Raw genomic sequence first — 16,884 nt, forward strand, 5'->3', positions numbered from 1 at the left:
ATATAGATCATCATCACATAAAGGGTATATAGATCAGCATCACATAAAGGGTATATAGATCAGCATTACATAAAGAGTATATAGATCAGAATCACATAAAAGTACATAGATCAGCATCACATAAAAGTATATAGATCAGCATCACATAAAGGGTATATAGATCAGCATCACATAAAGGGTATATAGATCAGCATCACATAAAGGGTATATAGATCAGCATCACATAAAGGGTATATAGATCAGCATTACATAAAGAGTATATAGATCAGAATCACATAAAGGGTATATAGATCAGCATCACATAAAAGTATATAGCCCAGCATCACATAAAGAGTATATAGATCAGCATCACATAAAGGGTATATAGATCAGCATCACATAAAGGGTATATAGATCAGCAACATCACATAAAGGGTATATAGATCAGCATCACATAAAAGTATATAGATCAGCATCACATAAAGGGTATATAGATCAGCAGCATCACATAAAGGGTATATAGATCAGCATCACATAAAAGTATATAGATCAGCATCACATAAAGGGTATATAGATCAGCATCACATAAAGGGTATATAGATCAGCATCACATAAAGGGTATATAGATCAGCATCACATAAAAGTATATAGATCAGCATCACATAAAAGTATATAGATCAGCATCACATAAAGGGTATATAGATCAGCATCACATAAAAGTATATAGATCAGCATCACATAAAAGTATATAGATCAGCATCACATAAAGGGTATATAGATCAGCAGCATCACATATATACTGATCTCGCAGCACACTGTCAGCACCCCCACACTGGTGGAGGACACAACAACAGAACACTGATAGCACCCCTCCTTCCGCTTGGAGCACATTTATAACACCCCCCCGCGCGGGGCTCGCAGGACACACTGACACCAATCCCCCCCAATCCCCCCCTCAGTGATCGAGGCACACCGATAGCACCCCCCACCTCGGGGCTCGCAGGACACACTGACACCAATCCCCCCCCTCAGTGATCGAGGCACACCGATAGCACCCCCCACCTCGGGGCTCGCAGGACACACTGACAGCAATCCCCCCCCCTCAGTGATCGAGGCACACCGATAGCAACCCCCACCTCGGGGCTCGCAGGACACACTGACTGCATTTTTTTATACTATTTCTATTCAATATTTGACATTTATAAAGACACTTTGGCCCGGATTCACAAAGCACTTACGCCGACGTATCTCCAGATACGCCACGTAAGTGCAAATATGCGCCATCGTATCTATGCGCTGGACTCATAAACTAAGATACGCCTGAAAATAGGCTTCATCCGACCGACGTAACTTGCCTATGCCGGCGTAGAGTGGGCTCATATTTACGCTGGACGTATTTGGCGCTCCCATTGATTTTCTATTCAAATATGCAAATGAGGGAGATACGTCGATTCACGAACGTCCGTCCGTCCGACGCAGTGCGCGTAAAGTCATACATCCGGCGTAAAGTTATGCCCCTTAAAGAAGGTGTAACTCAAAGGGAACACAAGCCGACGTATGTTACGTAGGACGTGAATATGACTAGGCGTAGGTTACGTTTACGCCGTAGGCAGTGATCCAGCGTATCTTAGGGAGTAGTTCCGACGTGATTCTGAGCATGCGCACTGGGATGCGTCCACGGGACGGCGCATGCGCGGTTCGTTATACGTATCTGTCTGGCACTCGGCCCATCATTTGCATGGGGTCACGCCTCATTTGCATGGCTCACGCCCACTTCCACATACGCCTAGGAAACCCAGCGCAGTTTTGGCAGTACTGGCTTTGTGAATCCAGTGCTTGCCTCTCTGCGCTGCGTCGACGTAGCGTAAAGGAGATACGCTACGGCGGCATAAATGTGCGCCCGATGTCTTTGAATCTCGGCCTATGTATTTACTTAAACTGTTACTAAGCCCACAACAGAAAAATCTGTATATGCAGTAAAGCATGCTTGTTATACTCACTGTGGAACCTAGGAGGTTAATCCTGCACATTGTGTAAAAAGGCTGTTTGATCCTGTCTTCCCTGATCCTCCCCTTCTTCCACTGTCCGCAATCCATCTCCTGATAGTACGGAGCCTTGGGTGCACTCTGCACATGCTCAGTTTTGGTGTGTAATGCTAGAGAGTTAAAATCAGCGTGTGATCAGCACAGGGCCAATCAGCAATGTCCAGACAGAGGGTCAGGAGTCATGTCGCCTCATAGGACAGTCAGAGGACAGTCTATCAGTGTCTGGCTTTACAAGACACTGATAGAAGTCACAAGACTGCTATACACTGCTGATGAGAAAAGGTATTTAGCAGTTTATATTTACTAAAATAATTAAATAATTGCATTTCCATGTTCTGTGTACTGTGGGAGACAAGATATAGTGAATGCAGAGTCCTGGGTTTAGTAACACTTTAATTTAACTTAGTTGTTTTGATACACCACGTGTGTCCTGTAAAAGCAGCTTCCCTTTGACTGGTATTCCAGTCACCTTTTTTCTTTTGTATTAATATATATGCTGCATGGACCGCACTGACTTGGTGAGTTGGCATATTTCTACGGTTTAAACCATTTTACCTCTTTATTAGCAATAAAAACTGACAGGGGTTCTATTCCTTCTCCACTGTATCCACCTCACTTGAAATCGCATAAGATAAAATTATGCATGGTTTCATGAGATAAATACCTCACATTTAGATGAAATAACTCATGCTTTATTTTAGTAGGCCTTTTTTGTGAATTGCAAAAAAAACATTTGAAAAATGTAGAAAATGTAGAAAAATGTAGAATGTTGAAGGAGCTACCGTATTTATCTGCCTATAGCGCGCACCGGCGTATAGTGTGCACCCCTAATGTAGAAGGGAAATTCCTGAAAAAAAAAAAAAAAGAATTACTTACAGTTTTGGTGTCTTGTCCGGCGTCCATCGGCGGCCTTCTCCGGTCCGGCGTCCGTCTGCGGCCCTGGTGGCGTCCTCCCCGCTTCTCCTGCGCTGTTGTTGAGTCGATCCCCGCTTCCCGCGCTGTGTTTGAACGCCGCCGCCGACATATACCGAGCGCAGTACACTCGGGCACGCTCGGCTCCTCTCGCATAAAGGCTAGGAGGCGGCACAGGGCGTGACCGTGAGCAGAGCCAAGCCTGGCCGAGTGTACCAGAGTGTACTGTGCTCGGTATATGTCGGTGGCCGGTTCAAACACAGCGCAGGAAGCGGGTATCGGCGTATATCGCGCACCCACGATTTTCCCCTGATTTTAAGGAGAAAAAAGTGAGCGTTATACACCGATAAATACGGTATTTTATCTCACACTTTAACCTCTTCGCAACCACGTTATAGCCGAAAGACGGCTACGGCGAGGGCCTAAATTGCCAAAAGGGCATCAATGTATGTCCTCCCGTGCATGTAACGGCTGCACGCCCCCTGCGGGACAAGCACGGCACCACGCTCTGTGATCAGCGAGTCTATGAGCCTCGGCTGATCACAGATTGGAGTGAGGGGCCATTCCCGGCCCCTTCCCATGTGATCAGCTGTCAACCAATGATGTAAACACAAGCCTTTTTTCCCCCTCACGCTAGTGGCGTGAGGAGAAAAAAAAAAAGCAGATTGTTTATGAACTATGGATACAATAGCGATATAAAATATAAAAAAAATAGATGTTGTAACAATAAAACAACCATAACAAAGAAAATAATTTGAACATTAACATTAAGTCAGTCCAGTTTACTAAATTCAAGAGGAGTCAGTCCGCTTTACTGATTTCAGTTTACTGAAATTGGGCAAAGTCAGTCTGCTTTATGGAATTCATGAAGAGTACGCCTAGTTTATTGAATTCAAGAACAGACAATTCAGTTCATTGAATTCAGGAAGAGTCAGTCTGGTTAATAAATTCAGGAAGAGTCAGTCTGGTTAATAAATTCAGGAAGAGTCAATATGGTTAATGCATTTAGGAAGGATCAATTTGGTTTATTAAATTCAGGAAGAGTAAGTCCAGTTTAATGAATTCAGGAAGAGTCAGTCAAGTTTATTGAATTTCGGAAGAGTTAGTCCAGTTTATTGAATTTAGGAAGATAAATATATATAAATATAAAGATAAATGGTGTTGAGCTACCCTTTAACCATGTGTAGAATTTTTTTTTAAATACATTATATAAAATGTATTCAATTAATTCAGGAACAGTCAAACACGTTTAGAGAATTCATGAAGTCAGCACTATTTTATAAAAATCAGGTATAGTTCAATCTTGTTTAGGAACCAGAAAGCATTTTTAATTTTCTGATGGTTTTCAGGCAATACAAGCCCTGGACCTCACCCAAATTATTTTAAGCGCATTGGCTGCCAGGCCCCTGGCTTTCTACAGCCTCATTAATAAAATTAATTTGATGACATAATGACATAGTAAAATATTTATAAATCTTGTCAACGTTCCATTGATCATCCTGTCTCAGTGCAATCTCACCCACAAAGTTGATTTAAGAAGAAGCCAATAAGTCATTGTTTCCTCCCACATCATTTTCTATATCGTTCTGTTTGCAGAGTTAAGAATTCTGTTTGATTTGGGTCTGTTTTTAAAAAAAGGTGTGTACTTCCTCTGTGCATTACCACTTCCCTATTGTCATATTGTCATACGATAAGACCGTGTGAAAAAAACTGAAAAATGTGAAAAGAAGCCAGCACTTCAATTCATCTCTGTAAATTGCTTAAAACCACAAAAACATCAAATATAATCCCTACCATAGTCATGTGAAAACAGCATTTTAACATTTCTGCTAGACAGTTGCTATCAGGATGAAAACAGATACATTTTCTAGATCAGAATTTACCAAACACTAAACACAATCAAAAAAAGCCAAAAATCAAAAACCTTTTGATTTATATTATTTTGAATAAACAGAATAATATTTAAAAAAAAACACACAAACTTTAGATCATAGTCTGTCTTGCAGTGAACATTCCAAAACACTTTGAGCAAAATAATAAAATAATAGACAATACAAAATAAATAAATAAATAAATAAATAAATAAATAAATAAATATACCTAAAAAAGGAAAAATATATATACATTTTTTTTTTAAGCCAAAAAATAAACTTTTGATTTATATAATTTTATATGAACAGAACAATAGTAAAAAAAAGTACAAACTTGAAATCATATTCTGTCTTTCAATGAAAATTTCAACATTTTGAGTGAAATATAAGAAAAAAAAAACTCAAATATATTAAAAAAAGAAAACACATCAAATGTTAAGTATTTTCTTTTTAGCGTAGATGAGCATTTATTAAAAAAGCGCTGGTAAAATACAGTCCATAAATTATGACCATCAAATCTATGGTATATACAGTATATAAACCAGGGGCCATAAAACAGTCTCTTTTTGATTTTTTTCTCTCAAATTTTGCTTGCTGTGCCGTCACCTTTGCTATCTAAACGTGAAGCATGCTCTAGACAATGACAAGCACATGAACACCAGGGGCAATATTAATAATACAAGAAGTCGTGTCTACTTACCGTAAGTGACTTCCATGGTAGAGACGATCTGCGTGTTGACATTGACCGTGTCTTGCGGCGTGTCCCCAGTTTCGAAAAGAGTTAACAAGCGTCACTGAGGAAGCTGTCCAGGTGAGGCCTGCTAGGCGAGGTGTTGTAAAACAAGGCAGGGTTGTGTGCTGTGCTGTTATCATATTGATTCTCCTAATCAGGCCTAATGTAGAAGATGTTAAACAGTAACTAGTCTCTTATGGCGACCAATCTACAAGGCTGTTGTCGCCATGACAACCCTGAGGCCTGAAACTCAAACAGGCCTTCTTTTACTGCGCCTTCTCACACCTTTCCTCAGAAAAGACAAGAGCACTGCTGGGAAAACATTGCCTTCAGGTATCTTTTCTTCTACTTGAAGTAAACTCGTCCCACTGCTAATTCACTTTACTCAAAATAAGGCCTGGACTTCATTTTGCATTTTTTTCAACCCTGTTAAATTATAGATTATTGTTTTGTTTTATTCTTGGAACAGGTAGCCGTGAGATGTCTTATTTTGGACCTTCCTCCCTGAATGGACAGGGCACTAAATGCTGGTACCACACGGAATAATGGCGTTGAGCTGGACAGTGGGCCTGGATAAGCTTTTTTCAACCTTTTCAACACTCAAGAACCCTTGAAATAACCTTTCTGCCTGCGTACACAGGATCGGAAATTCCCGACAAGAAAACGACGGAATTTTGGTTCAAACTTGTGTTGCATACACACGGTCACACAAATGTCGTCTGAAATTCCGACCGTCAAGAACGTGTTGACATACAACACTACAACGAGCCGAGAAAACTTAAGTTCAATGATTCCGAGCATGCGTCAAATTGATTCCGAGCATGAGTGTTTATTCGTTTATTTATTCGTGCGTTGGAATTGCATACAGACGATCGGAATTTCCGACAAGAACTTTTCCCATCGGAAAAAATTGAGAATCAGCTCTCAATTTTTTGCTGTCTGAAATTCAGACAGAAAAAGTCCGATGGAGCCTACACACGGTCGGAATTTCCGACCAAAAGCCTTACATCAAACTTTTCTTGTCGGAATTTCTGATTGTGTGTACGCGGCATTACCCCCTTACAGACAGGCCCGTCGCGACAAGGCAAGCAAACCAAGCAATTGCTTGGGGCCCCAAGCAGGGCCCTTGCCACGCTTCCTATAACTGCTGCCTCTCTCGTCACTTCTTCCCCTTCCCTGTAGTGTAGCCAAGCTCCTCTTCCTTCCTCCTGTGAGTCCGGCCGGGTACCGTGCGGTACAGGCGATTCAGTTTCCTGTTCCCGGCCGAACTGACAGGAAGTGCACACTGAGGGCCAGATTCACGTAGAATCGCGGCGGCGTAACGTATCCTAGATACGTTACACCGCCGCAATTTTTCATCGCAAGTGCCTGATTCACCAAGCACTAGCGATGAAAACTACGCCCGCGGCCTCCGGCGCAAGGCGAGCAAATTCAAATGGGCGTGTGCCATTTAAATTAGGCACGCTCCCGCGCCGGACATACTGCGCATGCTCCTTTTCCTAACTCCCGCCGTGCTTTGCGCATCATTTTTTTGAACAGCGACGCGCGTAGCGTACTCCCGTACGGCTTACGCAAACGACGTTGATTTTTAAATTTCGACGCGGGAACGACGGCCATACTTTAGACAGCAATACACTTGCTGACTAAAGTTAGGGCACCAAAAAAAAAGTGTAACTTTGCGACGGGAAACTTGACGACGGACGACGTAGCGAACATGAAAAACCGTCGTGGATCCGCCGTAACTCCTAATTTGCATACCCGACGCTGGTTTACGACGCAAACTCCCCCCAGCGGCGGCCGCGGTACTGCATCCTAAGATCCGACAGTGTAAAACAATTACACCTGTCGGATCTTAGGGATATCTATGCGTAACTGATTCTATGAATCAGTCGCATTGATAGAAGCAGAGATACGACGGAGTATCAGGAGAAACGCTGTCGTATCTCATTTGTGAATCTGGCCCTGAGTGCTCACTTACTTTCAGTCTGGCCAGGAGTAGGAAACTGAATCTCCTGCCAGGCGGTACGATAGGAAGGGGGGGGGGGAGTAAAAAGAACATAGGGGCCTCCATGTGCATTTTGCTTGGGGCCCCCAAATTCCTTCAAACGGCCCTGCTTACAGATAACTAAACAGATCAATGGTGTCAGTGGAAACTTATCTGAGGGGAAAAAATGTTCATTGGTCAAGGAACCCCTAACAACCTCTGGAGGAACCCTGTTTGAGAAACCCTAGTCTGGATGCTGCATCTCTCCCCTCCTCCAGGGGCATACTGCTTTTAGACAGCCCTTTGTGCAAGGGGACTACAAGTAAAAGCATGGCTTTTGGTTTATTAGCTGAGGATTCCTTTTCTGTGCCACATCTCCAATTTTTAAAATGGCACTTCAAATATAGGCATTCACCACTTCGCCATTGATAAACGAATGGCAGTAAGTGGTTAAAGAGACTCTGTCACTGTCACAGTGACGTGCGAGCAGCGATGACAACGCCCTCTTCTCCCCCCCACCTACTGATATTTCCTCATTCCTCTGTTGCAGCCAGACCAGAAATACCCGGTGTGAAAACTTAGAGATGGTGTTGATGTCACTTCTGTTGTCAAGTGACAAGGTTTGAGTCCTTAGGTCCAAATGCCACTGCTGGATTTGGGCAAAAGGGACAAATGCCCTAGGCCCACCTTCCAAAGGGGGCCTCAGACTTCCGTTTAAAAAAAAAAAAAAAAAAAAAATGTTTTACTTATTTTTCATTGATACTTCAGTAGTGTGTTAGTTGAGAAAATTGTCCAATTTGCCATCTCAACAGGCAGTTGTAATGTAATCAGAATCTGGAGCAGCATGCAAAGGGTAAGGTGAAAGTCATTTCAAAAATCTTTTTCAGGTAAGCATTATAATAAAGTTCTAAATGCCATCAGAAAAGGCTCTTCAATTACCATTTAATTCCCTAAAGTGATTTGTTCTTGGATTTAGTCAGGCCCCTTTTACACTGATACATTTGCCTTCGTTTTTTTTAACTCTAAGCAGAAAAATATTTTTCTATGGGACTTTTCACACCACTTTTGAAAAGTGCAGCAAAAATGCAGCTTCCCATTGAAATGAATGGTAATCGCGGCAAAACTGCAGTAAAACGCACCGTGATCTGCTTTTTGCAGCGTTTTTGAGTCACATGTCCATTTTTCACAGGTGCAGGCAAACCAAAAAAAGCACCAGAAAAACACAGGAAACGGATATGAAGCAGCAAAAACTTGGTAAAAAACGCATATGCGTTTTTAACCCCAATTTTGCTACAGAGCAGTGTGAAAGGGCTAGGGTTGCTGCTCAATAGCAGAACACAGTGGTTGTGTTGTACTCCGTGAGCCAGATTCAGAAAGCATTTACGTTGGCGTATCTCCAGATACGCCGCTGTAATTTCAAATGTGCGCAGTCGCATCTTTACGCCGATTCACAAAGCGAGATACATCCAAAAACATGGCTTCAGCCGTCCGACGTAACTTGCCTACGCCGGCGTATCGTGGGCGCATAGTTATGCTGGACGCATTTGGCGTTCCCATTATAAATATGCAAATGACCTAGATACGCCGATTCACGAACGTACTTGCGCCCGGCGTATTAAGATACGCTGTTTACGTAAGGCGTACGACCGGCGTAACTTTTCCCCTCATAAAGCAGGGGTAAGTCATGTTAAGGTTGGACGTCGGAACGACCGTCGAAATTTACGTTGTTTACGTAAGTCGGGGCCAGGTCGGGGCTTCGTGTCTGAATGGACGCAGTCTGCAGAGAGCTGTGACTCGGCTTGGGTGATCCCAAAGCAAGCTGATTGTTGTGGGGGCACTGAACAGGAGGGAGAAGCCAGGAGCTCAGAAGAGGGACCCGAGAAGAGGAGGATCTGGGCTGCTCTGTGCAAATCCACTGCAACAGAGCAGGTAAGTATAACGCGTTTGTTATTTTTATGGAAAAAAACGAGACTTTACAATCACTTGAAACCTCTGACAATAGACTTTCAGTGGAAATGCCATACCCTATACAGAGCTCGTCCTGTAAGTGATTTGCTTGCAGCAGCTGTTCAGCAAAGATTATGGCTGAGCCGCCTGCACTACAGTTGAAATTGTATAAGTCCCCCCCCCCCCCCCCACCCCTCAGAATAAAGAATGTTACAGAGAGACACTGTGATTTTTTTCATCATCTTTTTATTAAGTTATAGAAACACATGAATTTGTAAAACACCCCACTTTATAGATTGCATTCCACAATACTCACATACAATTGTTATATGTATATACACAATGAGAATATTAACCTGTACATTGGCCATAGATGGATTTGTGCTTTATTGTAAGCAACATGGGCCAGATTCAGAAAGGACTTACAACGGCGTATCTCCAGATACGCCGTCGTAAGTCCAAATGTGCGCCGTCGTATCTTTCCGCGTATTCTGGAAATCAGATACGCCTGAATTTGGCCAAGATACGACCGACGCAAGTCTCCTACGCCGTCGTATCTTGGGTGCATATTTACACTGGCCGCAAGGGGCACTTCCGTAGATTTACGCGTCGAATATGCAAATGACCTAGAATCACGAACGTACTTGCGCCCGTCGCATTAAGCTACGCCGTTTACGTAAGGCGTACGTCCGGCATAAAGTTACCCCTGCTATATGAGGCGCAGGTAATGCAAAGTATGGACTTTGGAACAAGCGTATATTTTTACGTTGTTTACGCAAGTCGTACGTGAATGGGGCTGGGCGTAAGTTACGTTCACGTCACAGACATTGAGTGTAAATTTGACGTGATACTGAGCATGCGCGCGCATGCGTCGTTCGTTCGGCGCTTCATTTACATGGGGTCACGCTTCATTATAATACAACACGCCCACTGCCTTGCTACTTTGAATTATGCAGGCTTACGCCGGCCCATTTACGTTATGCCGGCGCACATTTGGGAGCAAGTGCTTTGTGAATACAGTACTTGTCTCTCAATGTTACGTCGGCGTAGCGCATATGAGATGCGCTACGCCTAACTAAAGATGCTCCCGTCTCTCTGAATCTGGCCCCATGTTTCTAGAATGGAAACACTAAGGCTGGCTTCATACCTGGCAACAGATTTGTGTGTGACTATATCTGTTACTTGGGGAGCCACAGCCGATCTGAATAATGTGTCCAGGTTTCAGAAAAACTGAAACCTGGACACATGATTCAAAACCTGGACTGTCCGGGTGATATCTGGAAAGGTGGCAACCCTAGCATTACACCAGGACATAGGTGTGAGGCCAGCCTTAGGCCCCTTTCACACTGAGGTGTATTTCAGGCGTTTTAGCGCATAAATAAAGCCTGAAATACTCCTGCCCCAGCATTCTCAATGTGAAAGCCAGAGGGCTTTCACACTGAGGCGATGCGCTGGCGGGAGAAAAAAAATCTCCTGCAAGCAGCATCTTTGGAGCGGTGAGAGGAGCGGTGTGTATACTGCTCCTTCCCATTGAAAACAATGGGTCACCGCGGTAATACCGCCGGCAATGCGCCTCTGCAGAGGCACATTGCCGGCGGTATTAACCCTTTTTCGGCTGCTAGCGGGGGTTAATACCGCACCGCTAGCGTCCGAATACCGCCGCAATTCACCTGCAATTTCCGACGGTATAGCGCCGCTAAAAATAGCGGCGCTATACCGCCACCGCACATACTGCCCCAGTGTGAAAGGGGCCTTATAGATAAGCTCCAGGTAACCTTTGGCATAAATTTAGCAAGTATTTCACAGCCTTACCACTGAACTGCGAGTAGATGACCTATTGATATTGGAAGTCTTGTTGGAAACTAATCTCAGCCTGCTGTCATTCAATATTCCAGAAAGGAGGGGAATTCATCAAGACACATGATGACAACCATTAGGTCGGGCCCTTGCTGATGCACTTTTATTGATATCCCCAGATTGATCCTTATTAATTTACAGCAAACAGATATATGAGCTGTTCTGCGGGAGCCAAAATACTTCCAAAATGGATTATGATTTAATTATTTACAGCCAATCCCTCTTAAAACAACCACTGAATGATAATATAAATGCAGGAATTTTATTTACAGACATAAGTGCTTTTTTTTAAGAAAAAAAAAATGAAATTCACAGCTTACTGAACAGAGGAACCATAAAAATTCCAACATAACCAATACCCAGATTGGGTACACAATGGCAACAATTAGCAAAACACAATGACATTTTATGCATTTATTCAACATTTTTTTCCCCCAGCAAAGTGGAAAGATAGAACCCCTGTCAGATTTGTTTTCCTGTCTTTACTACCTGTCTAGTAAACAGTTGTCACCTGGACAGGAAGTGAGGGGTCCTAGATAATGGAGGCGTGGCCTGGAGCGTGATGAGGTTGGACACATGTGAGGAGAGCTCCGTTTGCGACTTATCCTTCTGCTCAATATCCTGGAGTTTAAACTGCAGTGCACATGTTATTCTACCTCCCGGAGGACACTCAACACCCACACACAAGGTTTCACCCACACACTTGGGCCCAGATTCTCAAAGGACTTACGACGGCGTAGCGCCATGTACACCATCGTAAGTCCGAATGAGAGCCGTCGTATCTATGCGGCTGATTCTTAGAATCAGTTACGCATAAATTCGGCTAAGATACGAGCGGCGTAAGTCTCTTACACCGTCGTATCTTAGGGTGCATATTTCCGCTGGCAGCTAGGTGGCGCTTCCGTAGATTTCCGCGTTGAATATGCTAATGAGCTAGATACGCCGATTCATGAACGTACGTGCGCATGGCGTAGCAAGATACGTTGTTTACGTAAGACATACGCCGGCGTAAAGTTACCCCTCATAAAGCAGGAGTAAATCATGTTAGGTATGGACGTCGGAAACGTCGGAACAGCGTTGTGTTTTACGTCGTTTGCGTAAGTCGTTCGTGAATGGGGCTGGACGTAAGTTACGTTCACGTCGACTAGGCATTAAGCGGGCGTAATTTAATTTGAAAATTCAACGTGATACTGAGCATGCGTGCGCATGCGCCGTTCGAAAAAAAGCATCATTTACGTGGGGTCATGATTAGTTTACATAAAACACGCCCCCCTGTTCCTCATTTGATTTAGGTGCGCTTACACCAGCAGATTTACGCTACGCCGCCGTAACTTTGGACGCAAGTGCTTTGTGAATACAGCACTTGCCTCTCTAAGTTGCGGCGGCGTAGCGTAACTATGATACGCTACGCCCACCTACATTTACGCCGCTGACTGAGAATCTGGCCCAAGGTGTCTGAGGCCAGCTCAAAGCTCGACAAATAAAGCACCAAGGACAATGAGGCCATGGGGGAAAATGGCGGCGCTTCAACACCAGACTCTGAACCTCCAGCTGCAGAAACCGCAAGAGTGTTGAAAGCGATCTCCACGTGCCAGGCAGCCCTCACTTCTAAGATTGAAGAGGTTAAAGTGGACATTTCCCTCATACGAAAGGACTTCCACAAACTCTGGGACAGCATGACAGAGGCTGAAACACATAATGGGAGGACGAAAGACCAGCTACAACCACTAAAACACTTCTCTGAACAGAAAACCGCCTTGTCGCTGTAATCTCCATTTTGTGGGCCTCCCAGTAGGTGCGGAGGGTGCTGATCCTGCCTCATCTCCTGAAAACCTTATAATTGGCAAATATGGCCGGGCGGCATTCTCTGGCACATTTGTGGTGGAGAGAGCCCACCAAATGCCAGCACGCTGACCACCTCAAGGAGCGCCACCACGTACCTTCATGGCCAAAATGCTTAATTACAGAGATCGAGATGCCCCCCTGCCCCACGCAAGGGAGAAGAGCAACATCCCATTCCAAAACATCCACGTGGCAGCGTTCCCTGACTTTTCTGTGGAAGTCTTGTGCCAAAGGTCCCGCTTTATAGATGTAAGGCTGAGTTCAAACCTAATACCAATGCGGCTCCTAGCAGGGGTCCTGAGCATCCCCGTTCACCATTTCAGGTTGGATTTCAGCCAAAATTTCTGTCTGAATTCGGACCTGAAACAGACCAAAAGGCGCACAGGGCTCAAGTGCAAATACGCAGTGGAGATATGTTGACCGGCTCCATAGAGAGCAGATCGAAATCTCCTGCTATTGAAAATTGGATGCGGGGAATCTGCATCCATTTTGCAATGGTGTAAACCCAGCCTTAAGTGGAGACTGCAAGTTCAACAGAGTCCTAGATAGCAGTTAAAAAAATAGACAGGGATTCTGATTCTTCCCCACATCTAAAACTAAAAAAAAGCCAACAGTCCCATCATGGCTTCTTCAGAAGAACTGGTGGCGCTGTATATCTATGTATATGTATACAAATGGCTGCCAATTAAAGCATTTGCCTATTCTGTCTGTGGGTTACAATGGCACTCTATTCACAAAGTCAGGAATATGGGTTGCATTAAACAGTTCTGGGCAAAGGGCAGTAACCCATGGCAGATTTTGCCTAATATGGATTACTAAGCCTCAACCATAGGCACTGCATTTTGGCCACTAGATGGAAATGACAATCATAAAATTGAATCTATTATAGAAAATAGAGAATTTTTGAGCAGCCTGCATAAATGTGTGTGCCATTTATCCAATGAATTTGTACAAAGACCCCGACTGTCAATGCTCAGGCCCAAAAGAAAGTCTTAGTCCATATTAACCAATCAACACCTCCTTTTCAAAAAAAAAGAGCAAACGAATTGGTTGCTGGAAGCAACATAAAGGTGATGTTTACCGTTAGCCCTGAGGAAGCAGATCCCTGAAACGTGTTGGGTTATCTTAGATCATAAATAATCTACAATATTAAAGGGACTTTACCACTCTGGGGTGTCTTCCTGTCAGGTTAACTCATTCAGCCACAGAACGAGTCATTAAATATATGAGTTGGAACCCTTCTTTCACAGTTCTGTCCAACGGCATTGAAGCTGCAACCGAAATACAACTGGCTGAGCCACCAAGTTAATGTGTTTTGTGACAGAGTCAAAATGATGTACGCCCATATTCCTGAGCCAATTACAATGAAGCAGTCTTGTCATTGATTGGCCGAGCAGCAGATTTTTACAAGACACACCCTCTCTGACATTGCACTCTGGTAGCACTACCGGCCCCTGTATGTCAATTGTAAGTAGGCTGCCCCCCTTGGAACGTAAACCTACCTACCTTGCACTAAACACATATAAGACATTCAATGTTGTGGTTTTAGGAAAATAAAAAAAATTGAAGTGGACGTTCATTGACTTAAAACCAGCTGAGCTTGTTGTTTTTCACACCGGAGAAACACATGTTATTGCTGCAGACACCTCCGTAACTGGGCGGACACGCCGAACATGGTCTTCCCAGCTTGTAAGGGGCTTCTCCTATCCAGTTACCCCTAGAAAAAAAAGGATATGAATAATAACATAAAGAGGAAAAACCTTCATTATATAATTATCTGGTGTATCTAGGGCAAAGCTTTGTTTTAGTTTTGGAAAAAGTCAAGAAGAATTAAACGGCATGTCCCAGAGACGTCCCAGAGATAAAACAGGAAGTGAGGGGAAACCTCTCTAAAATAAAGGGACATCCCATCTTCAAGAACTCTCAGTTCTAGTGACAATTAGAAAATGTTGGCTTTTCCTTCACTTCCTGTCTTGGTGACATTGATAATTGAAATGGAATAGTCACTGGAATAGGTGTCCCCATTTTCTCCCCGTGTGTTCCTGTCCTGGTGATACCCAACCCCTAATTCTTGTACAGGTGTCACAGGGACAGCAATTGAGGGAAGATCTTTGCAATGGTGTCACAGACAAAAATAAGCAGAAATGTTAACTCTTCCCCACAAGATCCAAAACTAAAGCCTCGTACACACGACCGGTTTTCCCAGCAGGAAAACTGCCAGGAGAGCTTTTGGTCGGGAAAGGTGGACGTGTATGTGTGCTTCCTCACAGTTTTCCCCTCAGGAAAACAGCCGGGAAAAATAAAGAACTTAGGGCCAGATTCACGTAGAGCGGGCGCAAGTTTACGTAACCGGTTTACGTTACACCGCCGCATTTTTTCCGATTTAGTGCCCGATCCACAAAGCACATACCTGGAAATTTGCGGCGGTGTATCGTAAACAGGTCCGGCGCAAGGCGGCCCAATTCAAATGGGGCGGGTACCATTTAAGTTAGGCGCGCTCCCGCGCCGGACGTACTGCGCATGCTCCCGTCGCAAATTTCCCGACGTGCTTTGCGCGAAATTACGACGCGCCAACATTTTGTGAATCGCGACGTGAAAAAAAGACTTACGCCGGGAAAAAGAAAACATTTAAAAAAAATTCAAAAGCGACGCGGGAAAGACGGGCATACTTTAACATGGTGGAGTAATTTTACACCATGTTAAAGGTGCCCTATCTTTGCGACGAAAATCTAACACTTGCGACGACGTAACGACGGGAAAATTCTTTGTGGATCGCCGTAACTCCTAATTTGCATACCCGACGCTGGTTTACGACGCAAACTCCCCCCAGCGGTGGCCGCGGTACTGCATCCTAAGATCCGACAGTGTAAGTCCATTACACCTGTCGGATCTTCTGCCTATCTATGCGTAACTGATTCTATGAATCAGTTGCATAGTTAGAAACAGAGATACGACGGTGTATCAGGAGATACGCCATCGTATCTCTTTTGTGAATCTGGCCCCTGCTCTCTATTTTCCCGTCTGGATTCCCGGCGTTTTTTTTCCCGCCAGATCTACTACTTACCTATGGGAAAAACTGCGAGGCAGTGCCGATGGAGCATACACACGGCCGGGATTCCCGGCCAAATCACCATTGCGGTTTTCCTGCCGCGTTCTCGGCTTTCTCCTCTGACTTTTTATCGCCGAGAAAACCGAGCGTGTGTAAAGAAAGTTCATAGAGATTTTTAATGAATGGCGTAACCTTGGCCGTTGGCTGACCCTCTTCATAAACTGGCCAATAAACCCGCCCCAGTGATATAATGCAGTCTAGACTACATTGTAGAAGATAGATGGCCGTGTACACAAGCGGGGATGTAGTAGGCAGTGCCTGTTGCCGACTCCGAGGTTCTGACTGCTGCTGACCAGTCTGAACAAGCAGCTTTTAATAGTACATTTTCCATGTTTACAGTGTGACATTCCTTCCTCTAGTCACCAAACAAGAACTCCCTTAAAGTGTCACTCCTCCTTTCTTACCAATGTGATGTTGTAAGCCAGGACAGTGAAATCACCAAATTTATTACTTATTTTATCTTCTAGGTCAGCCTTTCTCAAGCTTTTCAACACAGAGGAACCCTTGAAATAACTTTCCAGTCTCAGGGAACCGCTGCTAAAAAATTACCATATCTACAACTCATGATACATTGATGGTCAGTGGGAAGAATGCTCCTTACTCTT

The 16,884-nt window shown here is 44.0% G+C and overlaps 2 protein-coding genes and 1 long non-coding RNA gene across 3 annotated transcripts in view; 1 reads left to right on the forward strand and 2 right to left on the reverse strand.

Moving 5' to 3' along the window:
- HNF4A (hepatocyte nuclear factor 4 alpha) overlaps window positions 1-5,642 on the reverse strand; it is a 133,924-nt gene extending 128,282 nt beyond the window's left edge. The window contains exon 1 of the mRNA XM_040331853.1: window positions 5,508-5,642. Coding sequence (XP_040187787.1) covers window positions 5,508-5,523 — 16 coding nt within the window. The 5' untranslated portion in view covers window positions 5,524-5,642. The remainder of the gene's footprint in view (window positions 1-5,507) is intronic.
- The window catches only part of LOC120919619, a 57,607-nt gene extending 51,341 nt beyond the window's left edge, over window positions 1-6,266 (forward strand). Inside the window, exon 3 of the long non-coding RNA XR_005744599.1 lies at window positions 6,010-6,266. This is a non-coding gene — a long non-coding RNA (uncharacterized LOC120919619). The remainder of the gene's footprint in view (window positions 1-6,009) is intronic.
- Window positions 6,267-14,270: 8,004 nt separating this feature from the next.
- R3HDML (R3H domain containing like) overlaps window positions 14,271-16,884 on the reverse strand; it is a 31,755-nt gene continuing 29,141 nt past the window's right edge. Inside the window, exon 5 of the mRNA XM_040329854.1 lies at window positions 14,271-14,887. Coding sequence (XP_040185788.1) covers window positions 14,755-14,887 — 133 coding nt within the window. The 3' untranslated portion in view covers window positions 14,271-14,754. The remainder of the gene's footprint in view (window positions 14,888-16,884) is intronic.

Source organism: Rana temporaria, chromosome 12 (genome assembly GCF_905171775.1).
Source record: "Rana temporaria chromosome 12, aRanTem1.1, whole genome shotgun sequence".
In the NCBI taxonomy this organism is placed as follows: domain Eukaryota; kingdom Metazoa; phylum Chordata; class Amphibia; order Anura; family Ranidae; genus Rana; species Rana temporaria.